General features: G+C 38.1%; 1 protein-coding gene across 2 annotated transcripts in view; it reads left to right on the forward strand.

Moving 5' to 3' along the window:
- LOC114665225 (casein kinase I) overlaps positions 1–21902 on the forward strand; it is a 61300-nt gene that overhangs the window by 23362 nt on the left and 16036 nt on the right. For both annotated transcript variants that reach the window (XM_051936511.1, XM_028819666.2), the window contains exons 2-3: positions 17521–17631; positions 17904–18052. In XM_051936511.1, the coding sequence (XP_051792471.1) occupies positions 17521–17631; positions 17904–18052 (260 nt within the window). The remainder of the gene's footprint in view (positions 1–17520; positions 17632–17903; positions 18053–21902) is intronic.

Below are 21902 nucleotides of genomic sequence, written 5' to 3' on the forward strand. Positions count from 1 at the left end.
TCACAGCAATTTAAAAAAGATAATACAATGACTTTAAGCCACCTCCACCCCTGGGCGTTGGTGCCTGAGGATTACTGAGTGGGTGGATTAATGGTTAGTGGGCTTCCCGCCCACTAATTTCAATTGTAGGTCCAAACACTGAAGTTAGTTTCAGCATACCCTTTTGTTTCTGTCGGGTTCAAAGAATAGTTGAATGGAATAATCTTAATTAATTGAGCTTCGTCGGCTTTGTGTTAGCGTTGTTGTTTTTACTTCACTTTGTTCCCATTTTACTGGAAATTGGATACAAGTGCATTTGTTATGTTTCCACACAGTAGCTGGCTTAATCTGTAAAAAGTACATATATGGTACTATGCTATATATAGGGTATAAATATATATATAAATTTAAAGCCATAGCTTTGTTATCATTGGAAGCTAATTGTGGCACTCTAACTTTCTTCTAAGTAAACTTTTTTTTTTATTCCCCAAATCCTTTCAAGAATATTGACATTGTTTTATGTGGGCTAATGTATTGTCATCTTTGAAAATGAGCAGATTCAGTTATTTTATACAAATTAATATTGCTATACACTGTGTATTACTGCATATTTTAATTTAAGGTTAAAATAAGAAGAAACAAACAATTATGCATAACTGAATGTAGTCTGATTTAACTATGAAATCTTGTGCAAATTCATAGTTAATGGTGAAACCACTGTCAACACAGAGCAGTGGTTTGTAAGCTCTTGCATGATTTTAATCTTTAGACAAACCAGAGCTGCAAAATGGAAAATTCTGGAAATTGATTTTTCTTGGTTTTTTTTTTTTAATTTATTGTCACTAGAGTTGATTTGTAAACTAGTTATGTTTGTTCTTGGTATCTTGGTGTGTAGTTTAATATAATGATTTTACAGGTAAAATTAAACCCTAGTTACAGGTAAAGTTAAACCCTAGTTACTAACTTCTTGGCTGCTGTTTTGCCAGTTAATATTTAGTGCTTTGATTCACTCATTAAAAATTCTTTTTTTTTTTTTTTTTATTTGTAAAGTTGGGTGAAGTGTTATGCTTCTTAATACGTGACTTTAAATCATTATTCACTGCATTGAATAATCAACCAGAATTTCTGCCGTTCAATGCATTTTTTTTTTTTGAAACTCTGGCACACCGAGAACCTAGATTACATTCCAGTAGTAGGGGGTGTGAGGTAGATACCATCACTGGAAAGTATGTTGTTCACATTGTATGATGGATGGGAATCAAGATTTCCAGTGGGAAATCTTATAGCAGGACAATATAGAGATAGCTAATTGAGGGAACAAGGTGAGTCATGAGGCAGCACTGACCTCTCCCCCATTGAGTTACTTAAAATCAGATCTGTATTATTTAGCAGCCACTTTTGTACTTTCATGAGATGAATTAACCTATTCAATAATTTCATTTTAAGGAAGTAGCATTACTGTTTTGGGACAAAGTTTAGGGGCAGAGTGGTGGCTCTGAGGCTAAGGATCTGTGCTGGCATCCAGAATGTTGCAGGTTCAAATCCCTGTCACTGCCAAAAGAGATCCTACTCTGCTGGGCCCTTGAGCAAGACCCTTAACCTGTAATTGCTCCAGGGATGCTGTACAATGGCTGACCCTGTGCTGTGACCCCAAGGGGTATGCGAAACTAACAAATTCTTAATACAAGAAATTGTATAAGGCGAAATAAAGAACAAAAAAAAATGTTGCTAAAGTAATACAACTGTAGTGAATTTCTAGGTGAGAATTTCAAGTAATAACTTTATTTCCATGCAAACTCAAATATGGTTCAGTATCTCACAAGGCACATTTCACCTTTCACAGTTAGATTAACTGCTAACTCTTAAATTATTAACCATCTCTTTGGAATTTAGGAGGCGAAGCCAGCAAACCCAGAGGAAACGGCATGTTGATCTTGAGAAGAACATTACCACAAACTCCTTTCTGGGTTTACCACATCCAGGAAATAAGCTAGAATTAAAGTTTTACTTTCTATGCTCTTTGAGCAAATCTTTGAATTGCTTAACCCTTGTACTGTATACATACCTCAGGTCACTAGCAACCTGTGACATTATGTTTATAGCTCTCATAACAACAACATTTATTTATGTAGCACATTTTCATACAAAAAGTAGCTCAAACTGAAGGTCATATAATCATAATGATACAGTGCGGACCATAGGTATGGCTTTTATTTAATCTGCAACAATTTACTACCAAAATATGACAGAATAATTGAAAATTTCTATTTGCCTTATTTATTTGCTTACATTGTATAGGGTTGCTATTGACCCCGAATGTGGTTAAGTGTTTGTATTTTTACATGCAGAATTGTATTGCTGCATTTGCAAACAGCACTTAAACAAAACATGCTTTTTTATGTGAATGTTATTTACAGTTGCGTCTGTCTTCTTATTTGTTATTTAGGTATTTATACATTTATAGATTTGAAAGGTCCTGTCGTTGATGGCACATTACAAGTCTGAGAAGACTGAAGTGTGCAACGGGGAGACGAACGGTGAACAACAGAGTGAGGCAATGCAGAGTTTTGCTTCTGATGTTTCAGATCATGAAGGTTGCGTGCAGGTAATTGAAAAGGGAATGAGCACAGACAGTGATAAGGAGGATGTTAAAGGTGAAGAGTGGCAGGCAGATGTGGAAGCTGCGCAGAGTGAAAATGCACAGTTCGATTTCACCTGAAAAAGACTCTTAGAGAAGCAATAGTGGACAGTGAAACACAAATTATTTTTAGAGTTAAGAGAAAACTGCTGCTGGCACTTATCAGCAAAGGATGTACTTGAAAGAGTCTTTGTCATTGATGACAAAGGACAAGTAAGAGAGAGACTTGGGTCCATGCAGCAGGGAGGGAAATGATAACCCATTCAAGTGGGGGAAGTACAGAGTGATACTTCTGATACCATCAGAACATGAATATACTAGGCAGGTAGAAGAGCTCAGACATTTAGGAGGAGGTTGGAGATGAAGGGGGCAGGCACCTGTCGCTGCTATGTATAGAAGCAAAAGTGGACAAAAAACACTGAAGGTGTCCCATGTTCAGTTTCACTGGAAAGCCAAACAGCTGACCGCTGCAGTGAATTGTGGGAGCCATGTTGCATTCATCATAAAAAAATTTAATTGGGGTCTACAGTTTATTGTAAGTAGCAGACTGATTGTGTAAAGAGTATTTAAATATTAAAAATGTAATAATTAAAAATTACTTTAAAAAGTGTTCAGGAAAGAGATTTTGCTAAGTTTGTACTGTTAGATAGATAGATAGATACTTTATTAATCCCAAGGGGAAATTCACATTCACATGTTATGGTCATTTATAATTCAGCAGGGGATCAAATAATTTCCTCCCATCGTGGGATGTATCTGGTCCTCCAGAATGTTAAATGAATGACATGTAAACACGATAGACATTTTCTTCGCCCTCATCGGGATTTTGGCAGAAATTGACGCCAAGAAAAAGGTGCACGAGACCTTTTTTGAATCCATACGAATGAACACACGCAAGTGGTGAAAGCCGGTGTGGGCGGTCTGATTCGCTGCAATGAGAAGAAAAATGCTTGCCATTTAAGTGCTCACCAGATGCTGCCAACGGCAGAAAAACACTCAGTTCAGATGTCTGTGTGCATAGGGCCTTACCGAATAACTAGAAGTCATGTAACGTGATGTCGGCTTTTGTTTGAAGCTTACTTTAGGCTTTCTAGATATCCATGTAGTTGAACAAGTGAAAGTAGTGATTGTTGCTTTATTGGTGTTGGATTAATTGATTAATAAATAAATCCTCTATCTCACTATGCTTTTCTCCTTTCCTTGTTTGTCCAAGCTTGGACAGTTTGGTAACTGCTACGGACTAAATGTTAGCGGAATAGTACTGCCAACTGGTTAATTACGTCCTTGTGATAAAGGGTTGCACAAAACTTGTATTTTTAGCTATAAATTCACAATGTAATTGGAAACCGTAATATTAGCCTATTTTGTTGTTTTGCTTTAAAAGTTCAGCAGGATTTTCCCCTTTTGTTAAGTTGAACTGTGGGATTTAGATAGATACTTTATTAATTCTAAGATTTGTAAGCAAGATGCACTTTTTACAATCCTGCACTGAAGCTGAAGTTTACTGGGTATACTAACTTTATAGGCTCACTTGTAGGTGAGATTTTCAACATTGCCTTGACCTGCCTTCGTTCATAAGTGCATCAGGTGTTCTTCACCCTTCCCTTACGTTAGTGGCATCTAGACTAATCTCTCATCCAGAAGTAAAATCTGACAGCTTTGGATATTTAAATGTTTAAGCATGACTACCCAGTAGCATAAGAATGTTAAATATTCATCAACTCTTGTGTGCAATATGGCAGGCATTTTAAGCTCTGGCATATTGGTTTTCTTGGGCATTCACATTAGAAGTAGTGTTGAAAAAAAGCAGCACTAATACATTAATACTTAATAATCTAGCATTCATTCTCTATTGGCATAATTTTCCGGCAGCACTATAGCTTGATGGAAATGTAAATTGAATGTTCTATGTGTGCAGGGTATAATTTTTACTAATGTTTGCTGTGTTTTGTTCAGTCATAGAGGCTGTTTTTGGTAGGTAGATTCTAAACCGTGTTTAATAGGTTTTGCTTATCACCCGAGAAAAGACTGATTTGGGAAATAATCCTTTTTTGGTGCTTTGTAAATGTCTACGGTTTTCTTGTTTGTAGTGAAAGATTTATACTACTCCCCCACAATATTATAATTGGAGATGAATCCTAGTATAGGGTTTGCAAGTCCACTGCAATGAAAAGAGCCGTCCATCTGTACAAATATTCAAGGTTCTTGTGTGCGTGTGTGTGTGTGCACGCGCACGCTTTGTTTTTATGGCCATGGTGCAGCTGCTGATCTGGGCAATGTTTTAGTCAATGTTCTGACACACTTTGGGTTTTTAATTATTTTTCCAGTTTGGTCTTGTGCCTGGGCACAATCATTTGATTATAGATCACATGTTGCTGAGTGCCTGCTTGCAGAAACAAGAGAAATAGCTGTACAGTTTAAAAGGAGAAGGTTTTTGAACATTGTGTTCTCTTATTGCAGATTTGCTGCAAAGAACAGGGTGTGGTTTAATATTGATTCTCTTGATAGTGCTACAAATTGGAGCAAGAAGAGACTGTTTGGCACGTAACAATGAGTATATGACATTTGTTTTGTAAAGTATTTAACTTGGACGTCTTCGGTTTATTGGACGATCCTTGCATTTAGAGTTTCATCTTGGACTTTTTTTTTTTTTTTTTTTTACAGAGCGTTATTTTTCATATTTGTTTACTTTTTCCCTCTACTTTTTATATTCATTCTGAAGCACTTGTAGCTATGTAAACTATTTTCATTCTTGCAAATGCTTTAAATGTTTTTGTTGTATCATGGCACAGATGGCAACCACATGTTGATATGTTTGTGCCAAAAATGAACCGCTTCTAGGCATGACAGACAGACCTGTAGTGTTGTGTTAGACTTGTTTTTTTATTTTTTGGCATAGTATTTAAATAGTGCAGACTACTGATCATATTTACAAACAAAAATGCAAAGCATGTATAACAAAAAGTAATACTAAGGACTGTAATGCAAGGTGAGCAATAATATACTAATACATTCTGTAGATGGGTGTTTTTTAGTTTGGTTCTTAATGCACCTGAATATTCAAGTATAAATTTAAAGATTAAATGACTGGACATAGGGGTGGGGAGGGGTTGTAAATTAATTAGAAATGCAAATATAAAACATTTATGCTCTTGGTCATCTTGGTAGACATAATTTTAGGCTATAATACTGGCGCAGGTGAAGAGTATTGAATAATTCTGAGGTTTAATGTACCTCACTTGTGCTTAGGATAGAAGACTAAAGAGAGAGAGAAATTCACCAAGTTTGATATATGGGATTCAAAGATGTGACTAATGTCCAGTTAGTGTTTCACAGTGTATTAAAATGTATTGTGTTTTGCAAGTCACCGTTGTCATTTTTAATGATGTTTTGCTGAACAGTGTTGAAACTTCATTTCCTTTTTTAAGTAGGCTACTTCTGTAAAAACTTAATTGTATTGTAAATATGGAAGTTGCTATGAAAGCAAAGCTGATTTGAGTGATAAAATAGTAACACATCAGAAGTGAAACATCTGAAAACAATACCATCTCTTAATGCAGTGAAAGAGTTGAATAAATTAAAAGTTAAACATTGGCAGTATTTAGTAGACCAGATAAGTGGTGGGAGGTCTGGGTTTCTAGTTCATTGTAATTTGCAATAAAATCGTGTGTAAAACCAAAATATTATAATTTGATTTAAAGGTCATGCAGTGTAAAACCTGTATTACAGTTGAAAGGTGAAATTTCAGTTTATGAAATACTACAGTCGGTCAAATGCTAATTGATTATGTGAAGCCATGACTGTTATTTCTATACCATACTTATGACATCCTGATATCTTAGGCCAATCGACCTTTGCAGCAGATATTGTAACAGAGTACTAAATCAGGACTTTGATTAATAAACTGGCAGTGTCATGCTGAGGATGGGACTCTGTTTCTAAGCACACATCTCAAGAACTCAAATCTCGATTTTGCACCAGTCTTGACATAAGTACTGTAAATGTTTTCACCCATTAACTGGTGCACAGTCTGTACTTGGCCTATTAATGACATTTCTAATTAAAACAATGTTTATCTGAGAAGGAGCATAAATGTTCTCGTAATTTTTGTTCAGTTTATAGAGGTGTGCTTAGTTATACTGAAAGAGGTCACATTTAATCTTCCATTATTCATTGCAATTATCTCATATAATAAATTTGTAATTTATTCAATGCAAAGTTTTTTGTTTTTTTTTTCTTGTTGCAGTGGCAACAGATGCTCGCACCAGCTTCTCATAAAGACGTTTCAGTTTTTCACACTCAAATCTTCCTTAAAATTATCGCTTTAAATATTCATTTGAATAAATGGTTCATTTGCATACTTCACTAGGATATCGTGATATTATGCCTTTGCTGCCTTGGTTTATAGGGCATATGTTCAGATGAAATGCTTTAATTACTGTTAGGCCTTCAAATCCCTCTCATACCAAGAGTTTTTTTTGTGCAGATATTTTCCCTTCTTCCCAAACTGAAGTGTAAGCTTGAAACATGTTTTTGATTTATGTGCACTAATATATGGAACCAGGAGCTAGGCTTTTTTGCTTGTCACTATCAGTACCTCAAATGTTGTGCTGTTGAGCATGTAAACAGTACACAAGAGTGTTGCCTGTAGTATTCTTGCACCTTTTGGTGAAAGGGAGAAGAATTTACAAAATTTCCTTAATTGGAATTTTGTTTAGAACTATAAGTAGTATATTAATCATCCTACCTATTCAGTTGGGTGACATGCCCGCAAAACTCAATGAAGCTGCATTGACCTGTCTAAGCAGCAACTTGTTGACCAATGTGTGCTGCTCTGTGACATTCCAGAACAACGGTTGTCTTCTTAAGAAGTTGTTCGATTGGCTGGCATTGTGCCTGAATTATACTCTTGGTTATCCTCTTGACATTTTTGTTTCCCCAAGAATGTAGTGGCCTTTAATAATGCATAGTATAACTGAAATAATGAAATGAATGTGACAAAAGCAAATGGCACACAGTCATGTGGTTAAAATACAGGCATGAACAAAGCCCTATACAGATTTAAAACTTTTGGGGTCCTGAGTCAGAATTGTGTCTTGCATTTTTTTTGGAAAACCTAAAATTTTTTAGCATTATGGTGACCCATACTAGGACAGCACTTGTCTAACCCTGTCAGGGGTTTCATTTCTATTACAATTGGTGCAGAATGTGTACACCTTAGACTTTGGTTTGTTTGAATTTTTAAGGTGGCACTTGGACACACTTCAAGCAGATGTTTATGATGTTAAATTTGTAGGTTTAAGAAAGCAGAGATAAGCTGGTTTCAGTCATTAAATACCCTTATACTATTGATTGTTATAATAATAAAAAGGAACAAACCTTCTGTAGGGTATTAGCAAAGGAAATGTCAGAAGTTTTGCTGATTGTTATATCAAGAAGGGAGCTTAGGGAGTGTTGGCTATAAGAAGGTGTTGACATTTCTTTGACCTTAAGTGAGTTACTTTACTTGTCTTTGTTAATCGTTATTGTAAAATGGAAGCAACCTAAATATTTCAAACACCACAATTTATTTTAAAAGTATACCTTCATCCTGGGGAAGGAAAACATATTTAATTTTAAGCTCCACTTTGGAGCTGTTGTCCCTTATGTTTGCAGTTCTGAGATCGTACATATGTAGTGTACATACATTGTTCAGGGGTGAGTAAATAAGTCATTTCAACTCCTTGGTTGTTATATTCCATGATATTTATAAAACATTCATTTTTTGGTCTTTGTTGTCAACCTTAATTTTGCATTGCTAGTAAAATTCAAAATTAGTTCAGTCAAAATAAAAGAAAACTAACTACCATTCATGTGTTTAGTGTTTTGTAGTTCATAGTGAGTAGAAGCATTTTGTGGTAGCTCCATATATTTCACAAAAGGTAGTAAGCATAGTATACAATAGCGCAGGGATAAGCAATGTCAGTCCTGGAGGGTTACAGTGGCTGCAGATTTTTGTTCCAACCCAGATTCTTAATGAGAGGTCAATTATTGATGAAGCTCTTACTGCTCAAGTGACATTTTGATGCTTAATTTTAGTGGCCTCACTTATTAAGGTTCACACCCTTTAATTGCTTGTTTCAGTCTTAAACTGCTGCATTCACTTTTTTTATTTTATAAATGGCTCCATATTAGCAATAAGATGGAAACGACATTGAAGCCTCCATTGAACCTGTTTCCATTTACACCTGTGTGAATTTACCATGCAGGATTTGGTTTTATAGAACACTTAAGAGAAAAATGTGACAGACTAAAAATGATCTGTTAGGTTTCAAATTACTTAGATGACATCCTTGGAAAGGAATAAAAAACTATTATACAATAACCCAACATTGCAGACTAACAAGCCATAAAATTAATAAGGTCTGATACTGGCAAGGATTAGTTTCTAATTAAGCAGTTGTGTTGGATTGAAAACCAGGAAGCACTGCGACTTTCCAGGCTCTGCTACCCCTGCCATAGAGTATGGTGGCACTGTGTGTATTGCTTCCAGCTCATAGCGTTTTTAGCCATGTTTTGCTCTGTCCTGGAGTTGGCTTCCACTGTTTTTATACGAGTTACCGACCTGACCTTTGTCTCTTTACCTCTTTAGAGTCAGAGTTTTGTTAAATGCCATAATTAAATTGTCATTTATGATATTAGGCCTTCTGTTGATATAGGCGTCAGCACTTTACCACTGTGACTGGAACATCCAAATGATCCATATTACTAACCGAGAATGGTAAACCGGATGGCATGGACGCAGGTACACGGCGTTGGGACCATGAGATGTACTGCGCAGGCGCGTACAGCTCAACTAACGGAAATAGCAAATAAAACAACTGCCATATTGTCAGTGGCACTACTGCGGAGTGAAGTTAGGAATAATGTGCTGCTTGGGATTGTACAAACCGCTGAACGCTTTACACCAAATTCAAACACAATACAGCTCAACGATACACACACGAGCCCACCTGGATAAGATCAATGAATGCAGGCGCCTACAACAAGCGTCAGAAACTGCGGAAGCAAAGCAGGCACGGGTTAAGACACTACGGGGTCTGCAAAGGTCCACAAAGAGAGTACGGAATATATAAGAGCACACCGATCAAAAAAAAAATCAATTGTGTAAATTAAAAGCACATAGTACACACAAATCATGTGCTCTCAGCGCATAGAAAGCGTATAAGGACAATACGGAGAATAGAGACCCAAAGGCATTGGAGAGAAAAAAAAGGCAGATAAGAGATTATGAAAGCAGTGGAATTTGAAAGGCTCAAACAAACGATGGCGCGATACACATGCAGACAAAGGTACAGAATATGAAAGCAGTAAAATTCGAAAGTATTGTAGTGTCCCACCCAGGTTGAGGGCTTTTTGGTTTTAAGTGACTGTTAGGTCCGATTGAGGGAAGGCGGAGTACAGCTCAGAGGACTGATAGCGGAGTATTGATTGCATGCAGTAATAGGGTGTGCGTTGGAGAGGGTGCTAGAAAGTTGTGTTTGGGGTTAGGAAGTCAGCGATTGTTCAGGTAAAACTTTTGTGACACTTTGTCATGTCAGTCACTACAGTATCAAAAGAAAAGATAGAAACGATTGCATTACCGCAAACAAAAGGTGATTAATCATCAGAACCAGGTGTAATTGAAAAAATACCAGGCCAAATTGAGGTCTGAAAAAAAGAGTAGACAACAAAGTCTTTTCGCATTCGCATCATTCAATGGACAAAACGTGGATTTACACAATAACGGACCATATGCTATGAGAATCTGTGGTCCCACAACAGTTAAAGGAACGACAAGTTAAATTTCAAAGAGTACACAATTCAGTCGGGTGTATATTGATGACCTCGGAGAAGCGATGCAAATTTTAACAGGCAAAAAGAAAGGTGATGTATATATTCCGCGAGTAACATTACACACCAAAGGAGATCGTGATATGCCATTCGTAGTAAAATGTTTACAGTTTACCGTGAGAATAGCTTTTGCTATGACAATCAATACATCACATGGACAAACAGAAAAACTCGGATTATTTATTACAGAAACAGAAACAATATTCACTCACGGGCAGTTATATGTTGTGTTTTCACAATGTGTCTCCAAAAAATATTGTTTTTAATGAAGCTTTAAAGTAAAAGTGAAAATAATGAAATTGAAACAATTCCAACACACACATCATGTGCTCTCGGCGCATAGAAAGCGTATAACGACAATACGTAGAGATCCAAAGGCATTGGAGAGAAAAAAAGGCAGATAAGAGATTATGAAAGCAGTGGAATTCGAAAGGCTCAAACGAACGATGGCGCGATACACATGCAGACAAAGGTACAGAATATGAAAGCAGTACAATTCGAAAGTATTGTAGCGTCCCACCCAGGTTGAGGGCTTTTTGGTTTTAAGTGCGTCCACTATTAATGAACATTCATTAGGATTAGTGAATATCATTTGCTGTCATTGTTATTCACTTAACTTCCCTGGCAATACAACTAATGAGTTTACACGTTGTTGTCAAAGGGGTCAGGTTAGACTGCCTCCTTTAGATGAATATCCTGAATATCTACGGATGTTTCTAACTAACAATGTACCCGAAAGTAAAAACATTATGGACTGCATTAGATCCTACAATAGTTCATTTGCTTTTGCATCTACCGGGGTAAATATCAGGCCACCAGCTGGCAATGGCCCATACTGCTTTCGCGTATGTGGACAAATATTACATCGGATTGGAGCAGTGCACCCTGAGCCAAATCACGAACACAAATATGCACAGATCTACGTGTTAGATCCAGATGACGCACTCTATCAACGATTTTACTACAAATGTTGTGTATAATGTTGTGTATAAAGAAGTATTCCAATAGATCCTTCTAATGTGCCATGCTATGGGTTCTTTACTTCCTTTGTTTGTCATCTACACCTTTACAATTCGATATATCTCATACATTCATCAATGTATTTCGGGTTACCCAACCCCGGGGGTAGGTGAGCGAAGCCCCCTTGTAAATCCCTAAGATGCCTGTTACTTTTATCAGCAACTGTGAATCAGCCTTGATATATGATCTCAGTATAAACTGACTGGTGCCCTGGCCCGTGTGTCTATGTTTGCTTTTTGTCCATTGTTGTCAGAATGAAGATCCGTTTCTGGTGATCTAATATATCTGTAGGTTAACAAATGGACACCTGTAAATTGACAAACAAATTATTTTCTAGTAGAGTTTAAGAGGCAGCCGTAGGGTGCTTTGTACCAGAGTATTTGATTTTTTATTATGAAGATGCTTACACATTGTGCAATTCCTGTTATGGTCCTTTCTTTTTAATATTGTGAAAGCCAAAACAAATTAAAATGGTTAATTTAAACATTGCAAGATCATTTGGCATAGAAATCTTCGCTGGAGTTGTTGTCTTTAAAAATATAAAATCAGTTCATTTTTTGTTGTTTAATATTCCCTTTTTTTAACAAAGCAACATTGTATTTAAAGAACGCTGTTTTATATACAAAAATATTTTAATTGGTGAAATTGAATTTCATTTTGAATTTTTTTGGTATACTTTTATTAATACCAGAATAGAAATCGTCTTCACATGACCTTTTGGGGTCAGAGTTCAGAGCCAGCCATTGAACAGTGTGCCTGGAGCAATTTTTAGGTTAAGGACCTTGATTAAGGGCCGTCTTTTTGTAGAATTAAATTTTTTTTCAGTCTAGAAGTATGTGGATAATAGCTATTAGTGTGGCTCGATACCCAAGCATACTAATACTGAAATGTAACAAAAGATACAAGTTTATTTACTTTCAGGAGTAAATCAAGGGTATTTGCATTAAAAAAAGGGTAAATGGTATAGGAATTGCAGCATTTCTTACAACTCTCCTCATTTATGGAGGCCTTTCTGTGTGTCGGAGCTCGATTTCATTTTATGTACTAAAAAATTGGCCGGAAATGTTTTACTGCTAGAGCAATCTTTGTATATGATCTTCATTTGGATCTTGATCTGTTTGTCCGCGAATTCACTGCCTTGTTTGGTGTTCCTGCTGTGTTCAGTAGAGGGCAGTAGTGATGGAGGAGGAGAGGAAGTGAGGGGGAGGATCGTTGGATGAGGTTGGAGTGTGGTGATTAAAGAGGATTGAACTAAAGGAGACTATGTGCTGTTTGTACTGGCTGAATACACAACACCTTGGTTGTTACTTTTGTTTACAAACACTGTCGACACCACTCTTTGTGTTTAGATCTGGCGTCGACACCTGCTTTGTTGTCGAGACTGTGGTTTTTTGTGTTTCTGTCGACCGTCGCTGGCAGCACTTCGTCCAAATCGATTGTTCACCCACTTCTTGGAGTCGGCAGTCAGAGTATATAAGTCGGACACACTTCTGTGATTTTCCATCAGTCGGCGTTTGGAGTTCAAGAAAGAAGCATTGGTTCTTCCTTACTCTTTGGATTGCCACAAAGCAACCTGCGAGACTAGAGAAAGGTTGAGAAGAGATCGTGAGAGGAAACGACAGCGTCGTGAAAACGAGACGGACTGTGAACGGAGAGAAGCAGAAATGCTCCTCCACCACCACCACATAATTACTATTCGGACAGTGATTCCGAGTAGGCCGGTCCTATCGAATCAATGTCCAAGGGTTTTGTTTTGTAATTTTGTTTCCCTTATAAAAAATCATAATGCTGTGCGACAAAGGGCCCAGTTCACAACTGGCAGCCGCGTTTAAACAGGGAGCCCTTCACAGACAACTTTAATACGCGCAACGTAGTTGGGCGCACATGGCTAGTGTTTTGTTAAAGGAAAGTAACATATCTTTCCTAGTAGGGCTTTCTTACATTAAGTATACTCCTGTAGAATACAGGATTCAAATGTGAAAAGCATACACTCCTTTCAGTTAAAACCAGACTAGTGGTCTCGATCCTGATTAGGTCTGTGAAATAAGCTGAAGTGGTCACTCATTTTCTGCTGTTTGGACTCTGAAGTGGTGATGCCTATGGTGCTTTAGCTTGGTGGTATATAGTGCATCTGGAAAGTATTCACAGCGCATCACTTTTTCCACCTTTTGTTATGTTACAGCCTTATTCCAAAATGGATTCATTTTTTTCCTCAGAATTCTACACACAACACCCCATAATGACAACGTGAAAAAAGTTTACTTGAGGTTTTTGCAAATTTATTAAAAATAAAAAAACTGAGAAATCCCATGTACATAAGTATTCACAGCCTTTGCTCAATACTTAGTCGATGCACCTTTGGCAGCAATTACAGCCTCAAGTCTTTTTGAATATGATGCCACAAGCTTGGCACACCTATCCTTGGCCAGTTTCGCCCATTCCTCTTTGCAGCACCTCTCAAGCTCCATCAAGTTGGATGGGAAGCGTCGGTGCCCAGCCATTTTAAGATCTCTCCAGAGATGTTCAATCAGATTCAAGTCTGGGCTCTGGCTGGGCCACTCAAGGACATTCACAGAGTTGTCCTGAAGCCACTCCTTTGATATCTTGGCTGTGTGCTTAGGGTCGTTGTCCTGCTGAAAGATGAACCGTCACCCCAGTCTGAGGTCAAGAGCGCTCTGGAGCAGGTTTTCATCCAGGATGTCTCTGTACATTGCTGCAGTCATCTTTCCCTTTATCCTGACTAGTCTCCCAGTCCCTGCCACTGAAAAACATCCCCACAGCATGATGCTGCCACCACCATGCTTCACTGTAGGGATGGTATTGGCCTGGTGATGAGCGGTGCCTGGTTTCCTCCAAACGTGACGCCTGGCATTCACACCAAAGAGTTCAATCTTTGTCTCATCAGACCAGAGAATTTTCTTTCTCATGGTCTGAGAGTCCTTCAGGTGCCTTTTGGCAAACTGCCATGTGCCTTTTACTAAGGAGTGGCTTCCGTCTGGCCACTCTACCATACAGGCCTGATTGGTGGATTGCTGCAGAGATGGTTTTCCTTCTGGAAGGTTCTCCTCTCTCCACAGAGGACCTCTGGAGCTCTGACAGAGTGACCATCGGGTTCTTGGTCACCTCCCTGACTAAGGCCCTTCTCCCCCGATCGCTCAGTTTAGATGGCCGGCCAGCTCTAGGAAGAGTCCTGGTGGTTTTGAACTTCTTCCACTTACGGATGATGGAGGCCACTGTACTCATTGGGACCTTCAAAGCAGCAGAAATATTTCTGTAACCTTCCCCAGATTTGTGCCTTGAGACAATCCTGTCTCGGAGGTCTACAGACAATTCCTTTGACTTCATGCTTGGTTTGTGCTCTGACATGAACTGTCAACTGTGGCACCTTATATAGACAGGTGTGTGCCTTTCCAAATCATGTCCAATCAACTGAATTTACCACAGGTGGACAACAATGAAGCTGCAGAAACATCTCAAGGATGATCAGGGGAAACAGGGTGCACCTGAGCTCAATTTTGTGCTTCATGGCAAAGGCTGTGAATACTTATGTACATGTGCTTTCTCAATTTATTTTTAATAAGTTTGCAAAAACCTCAAGTAAACTTTTTTCACGTTGTCATTATGGGGTGTTGTGTGTAGAAAGTAGGAAAAAAATGAATTTAATCCATTTTGGAATAAGGCTGTAACATAACAAAATGTGGAAAAAGTGATGCACTGTGATTACTTTCCGGAAGCACTGTATTTGTATATTCTTTCCCACAGTCATTAAAAATGCTAAAACCTTATTGTCCGCTGTTGAGAAGATGTTACAGATCTCCTCTCACCCCATTTTTTTCATCTCTTATAGCACTGTGATTAGCAAAGCTTGTTGCTACCCGTCTACTAAAACGCTGGTCTGTCTCCTCCCCCCCCCCCCCCCCCCCCCCCCCCAATAAAAAGTACTTGTATGCTTAACTACAAATCTTTGACTTTCTCCTTTTTTTATATAAAAAAAGGTATGTTTTTGTGATTTGAATCAATATGATTCAATTTTAAGAGAACCTCCATTGAAACTTAAATGTTTTTTTTCACTGTTCAGGTGGAAACGTAATAAGATTTTGCGCTTTTGGTGGATGACTCATTGATCAATTTACTCAGGCCATGGTTAGATAAATGCGGGGCCTCTGCATTTTCATGTATCTATTTAAAGGTATACGCTATGTGGAAGTGCTCTGCCGCTGCTAGAATGCACTTAAAGGGATGACGCACTTAGTCTGGTACAGTTGCATAATGCGACTGTGGGAGGAGGGAATGGGAAACGAGGGTTACATGTGGTGAACATTTTTAATCTATTTGCAGGCTTGAAAAATCTGCTAGTGCCAAAAATAGAACTTTCTATTAAAGAATAATTTTGCATGAGTTGACACCTCTGTTTCCCCTGAATCACATGCACTAAGTGCACTTAATCAGAATTTGAATGCATTTGCGCTTTCTTTATTTCTTGACCTGCTAAAGGAATGAAGATGTAATTTAAGCTGAGAAGGCAACAGGGTTGAATGTAGAGGTGAGTGGGGTTGTTTTGTAATATATCTAATAGTGTGTCATTATGGCAGATGCGGTGGGGGGGGGGTTGAGGTTTGTGTGGCACCCTAATGTAATTAATTGTTGGGGGACGCCAGGCCTATCCCAGCAGCCTATCATGCTAGTTGGATAGTAATGGTTGAAGTGCTAATGAATTCAGGACCTCTTCACAATGCTAAACACCAATATTGAAATATTCCCTGTTTATGCTTTATATATTTAATAGTTTTACTTTTTTTTTTTACATACACTCAGGAATAATGTAATAAATTTAAGACTCACTGTAGTTGTCATGAGCTTGCTTTTTTTTTTTTTTTTAACAAACTATTGGAGTGAGGAAGCAAGGGGTAGTTGCCCAGAATTTTTAGTTTCCTGATTTTGTACCAGTATGCACCAGTGGAAGTCATTGCAGTGAAAGTTAACTCATTGGACCTTCTGGGTATTGCGAACCCCCAAGGTGCAACACAGTTTAGCTGGACCATTTATGGAATTTTTGTTTTGTTGTTTAAGAACAAAAATTTAGGTCAATATGCAAAAGCCAGCATCACAATATTCATTACTTTGCTTGATTGTCAGCACCCTATTGAACATAAAATTTAAGTTGGGTTGACTCTGCCACTACTAAGTAGTGCAATAAAGAAAAAACTTGGACAGAGATTAGAGGAGGAAGCGTTTAGGGCAGTAAGGGGTTGCCAGATGTTTTCAAAATGATTAGGTTTAACATGGGAAAGCCATGCTACCAGTACAGCATGTAAAGATGGGACATCCAAGTCAAACAGAGAGCAGTAGAGAAAGTGAGAGTGCGGTGTTCATTTACATGATGGTAACTAGCAGATGCTGGCAAAGTGAGCAAGGTGTTGAATACAGTACTTATAATTGAAACAAAATAAGTAAAGGAGAGATGATAAATGTTTCGGGTGGTAACATGTTTTTTGAGCTGATTGTTTCTTTAAGGTGCAGATATTCATGAAATTATATTTAAAAAGTGTTTCTATCTCTAATATTTAATATTTTGAGAAAATGCTTTCCATGCAGAGTCCAAAATCTGGTATATATACATGTCTGTACAGTGCTGATCTTCAATCTGTTTAAGGTGTTTTGAGAACTTATTGTGGCACATTTTAATACTGCATCTTAGGTCAAACTTATTGCATTATCATTAATAACATATCTCCTAGCCCTACCTGCACTAACATTATTTATGCTCTGTTTCAGTAATATTTTTCTATTCGGTTTTTTACACTTATCTTTGGGGTTACAAATGACATTTAAGGATTATTTGTAGATATAATCATGTATTTCATTTATTTTTAGGTATTGGTTTTCCAGTCTGAAATGTTCAAAACAATTAAATGTGGCTTGTAAATGTATCTTTGACTTATTACTTATGGTTGTGCCTTATGGGTGCAGTAAACTAAAACCTAACCATGGCATTCATTTTTCTTATATAGGCACAGATATAGCTGCTGGAGAAGAGGTTGCCATTAAACTAGAATGTGTGAAAACCAAACATCCTCAGCTTCACATAGAGAGCAAGATTTACAAAATGATGCAAGGGGGAGGTAAGTGGGGAAAATAATTGGTAGAATTCAGAGATTAAGTGGTCTTTTTAACGAGTGTAATAGTATTTTTTAATTAATGCTGTACCTCTCAATTATGTAAAAAATTTTAAATTCTTAGATTTTGCTAATACTTGGTTCTTAATATCTTCACTTTCTGGGCAGAGTTTAGCTTTAACTGATGGTTAAAGCAAGTGTTGCTTTGTCAATATTAGTTTCCTTATGAATAGTACCTTAGATGGATCCTGAGTATTTGTTATTTTCCTTTATTTTAGTGGGTATTCCTACCATTAAATGGTGTGGCGCAGAGGGAGATTATAATGTGATGGTAATGGAGCTACTGGGGCCAAGTCTTGAAGACCTTTTTAACTTCTGTTCACGAAAATTCAGCCTGAAAACAGTTCTTCTGTTGGCAGATCAAATGGTAAGAAGACCACCTCTTTACTACATTAGTTTTTCAACTTAATTTTTTATGGTAAGGTGGCAGTTTAAGGCTCTACGCCAGATTGAAAATTTGATTTTAAAATATTTTTTGGGTGAGGCTTAAGAGGGAGTGGATAAAGTGGACAATGACACTGAAATGCATTCAGTGTTGCCTTGTATATGTAAATAATTGTTATATACAAAAACTAAATAGACTCTAAATCTGTCTTGAGGGAGGAGTACAGGTACAGTTAGGTCCATAAATATTTGGACAGAGACAACTTTTTTCTAATTTTGGTTCTGTACATTACCACAATGAATTTGAAATGAAGCAACTCCGATGCAGTTGAAGTGCAGACTTTCAGCTTTAATTCAGTGGGGTGAACAAAACGATTGCATAAAAATGTGAGGCAACTAAAGCATTTTTTGAACACAATCCCTTCATTTCAGGGGCTCAAAAGTAATTAATAACTTTATTTAAAAATTAACTGGAAATAAAATGTTCATTTCTAATACTTGGTTGAAAACCGTTTGGTGGCAATGACGGCCTGAAGTCTTGAACTCCTGGACATCACCAGATGCTGGGTTTCCTCCTTTTTAATGCTCTGCCAGGCCTTTACTGCAGCGGCTTTCAGTTGCTGTTCGTTTGTGGGCCTTTCTGTCTGAAGTTTAGTCTTCAACAAGTGAAATGCCTGCTCAGTTGGGTTAAGATCAGGTGACTGACTTGGCCATTCAAGAATTTTCCACTTCTTTGCTTTAATAAACTCCTGGGTTGCTTTGGCTGTATGTTTTGGGTCATTGTCCATCTGTATCATGAAACTCCACCCAATCAATTTGACTCCATTTAGCTGGATTTGAGCAGACAGTATGTCTCGGAACACCTCAGAATTCATTCTGCTGCTTCTCTCCTGTGTCATATCATCAATAAACACTAGTGTCCCAGTGCCACTGGCAGCCATGCACGCCCAAGCCATCACACTGCCTCCCTCCACCGTGTTTTACAGATGATGTGCTATGCTTTGGATAACGAGTTGTTCCACGACTTATCAGTCTTTCTTTCTTGCCATCATTCTGGTAGAGGTTGATCTTGGTTTCATCTGTCCAAAGAATGTTTTTCCAGAACTGTTCTGGCTTTTTTAGATGTTCTTTAGCAAAGTCCAATCTAGCCTTTCTATTCTTGAGGCTTATGAGTGGCTTGCACCTTGCAGTGCACCCTCTGTATTTACTTTCATGCAGTCTTCTCTTTATGGTAGACTTGGATATCGATACGCCTACCCCCTGGAGAGTGTTGTTCACTGGGTTGGCTGTTGTGAAGGGGTTTCTCTTCACCATGGAAATGATTCTGCGATCATCCACCACTGTTGTCTTCCATGGATGTCCAGGTCTCTTTGCGTTGCTTTGTTCACCAGTGCTTGCTTTCTTTCTCAGGATGTACCAAACTGTAGATTTTGCCACTCATAATATTGGAGCAATTTCTCGGATGGGTTTTTTTCTGTTTTTGCAGCTTAAGGATGGCTTCTGTCACCTGCATGGAGAGCTCCTTTGACCGCATGTTGTCTGTTCACAGCAGAATCTTCCACATGCAAGCACTACACCTCAAATCAACTCTATGCCTTTTATCTGCTTAATTTATAATGACATAACGACGGACTTGCCCACACCTGCCCATGACATGGCCTTTGAGTCAGTTGTTCAATTACTTTTGAGCCCCTGAAGGGATTGTGTTTTAAAAAAAAAAAAAAAAAAAAAAAATGCTTTAGTTGCCTCAGATTTTTATGCAATCGTTTTGTTCACCCCACTGAATTAAAGCTGAAACTCTGCACTTCAACTGCATCAGAGTTGTTTCATTTAAAATTCATTGTGGTAATGTACAGAACCAAAATTAGAAAAAAGTTGTCTCTGTCCAAATATTTATGGACCTAACTGTATATTCCAAGGAATAGATTATACCAGGAAGCCATGTTCAGTGAGATGTTCCTAGACAACCCCTTTTATCTTCCCCTGCAATACAATGATTAGGCTTTTTCTATTCCCATTATTATCATAAATACAAATCTGTTGTAGCAGTAGGGGGCGCTAGAGTTCCCTTGAACCCTCAGATACCATTCCAAACACCAGGTAAAACTATAATTATTATTTATTAAATAATAATCACGTGCACAAAGCACCCTCCACTCCACACTACTCATATAAATCAATCAACACTACAATAATCACAATTCCTCCTCTCCTAGACACTTCGCCACCCTACCTCCCAGCTCAGCTCAGCGTCTGGGCTCTCCCATAGTCCTTTTATACTCTCCAACCCGGAAGTGGCTCCAGCCCAGCAGTCCACGAGTCCTTTTCACTTCCGGGTCAGATTAAAAGTCCTTTTTTTCAACCCGGAAACACGTTGTTCCTTCTGGTCATATGATCAAGACGTGCTTCCGGGTTATAGGGCATGCATAAGTCCTTGAGCCTCCCTGCAGCGTCCTCTGGTGTGCCCCACGGTGTCCAGCAGGGTTGGGAATAAAAACTCCATTGTCCATAATTCCCTGCCATTTTACAGGGAGGGCTCCATCTAGCGGCCTGGGGGTGCTGGCTGGGATAAACAGCCGGCCATCTCCCCCACTGTATAAATTTTAAATACTTTGTCTCTAAGTACAGTGGTTTCATTTTGTGAGTGACTCACAGTAAAGCCTGCCATCAAATGAAACTCTGATGCACGATATTCACATCTGGGTGAGATTTACACATGAGAAAAATGTGCAGTGACTTAAGAAGTGATGATACGAGAGGTACAAGACAATATCTTTTTTGCACCATAGTGGTTGAAATGGAGCAGAAGTATGGGAGGCACATTTTCCTCTTTGTGGCACCACTGTGTGCCATGGTGAGTGAAACAAAATGAGGATACTTGCAGTAGAACATCTTGCTGCTTCTCACGCAATTGTGAATGTGACAGTGCAAGAGTATGTAAGGACTGCATCTTGATTTTTTTTTTTTTGTGCTCTATTGAGGAAACCCTGGAGTTCACTCAGAGAGGCAAGGACATCAAGTAGAGAAAATGAGTTTATAGAAGGAGAATTGCATAAAGTGAGGGGAAGAGAGAAGTGTTAAAAAAAATAAAAGGGGTGGGAGAAATTTTACTATGAGCATAGCAAATAAAGGGCAATTCACATTTCAAAAATTACATTTATGCCTGCCATATTCTCTTTTTCTGTCGCCAGTTACCACAAAATAATTTTTTCCCCCCATTTAATTTTGGATAGCATTTTTAATGTCTGTTCTTCTCCCTTTTACAAGCCCACTATATTACCATTCCTTAACCAGCTTAACGGAGGGGTATGTCCTGGGTGTGTCCCTGAAAATGCCAGGATGGCAAATATATATAGAATACCGCGCCACCTAAAACCAATACATGTATAGATGTTCCAATCTTCTGTTATGTTTCTTAAAGTGAAAGTCTTGTTTTTCCATTTATAAAGATATAGATTGCTTGCAGTGTATAAAAAGACCAGTCTGCCAGATCCCATCCTCCATTGAGTAGCTGTTTGTTAAACTCCTACCTCGGCATTCCAGAACACAGCATTATCCAGATAAATGTTTATGGTCGATTTGTGATTTTAGGGTCTGTCTTTAAAATGGATGTTTCATTAGTCAGATTCCATTCCAAGGACAAAGAGGTTAACGTGACAGTAACATATAAATAGGAAAGACTTAGTAATCACCATAGTTTGGGTTATGCCAGGATTTTAGCACCTCATTTCTTATGGTCCTGCTCTATCCTCCAAAGTACTGACTTAACCACATAAAGGGGTTCATGTGAAAAGGACGATTTTTATAATTGGTTCTGCATTGGAAGACAGTCT

Source organism: Erpetoichthys calabaricus, chromosome 14, assembly GCF_900747795.2.
Source record: "Erpetoichthys calabaricus chromosome 14, fErpCal1.3, whole genome shotgun sequence".
Classification (NCBI taxonomy): Eukaryota; Metazoa; Chordata; class Cladistia; order Polypteriformes; family Polypteridae; genus Erpetoichthys; species Erpetoichthys calabaricus.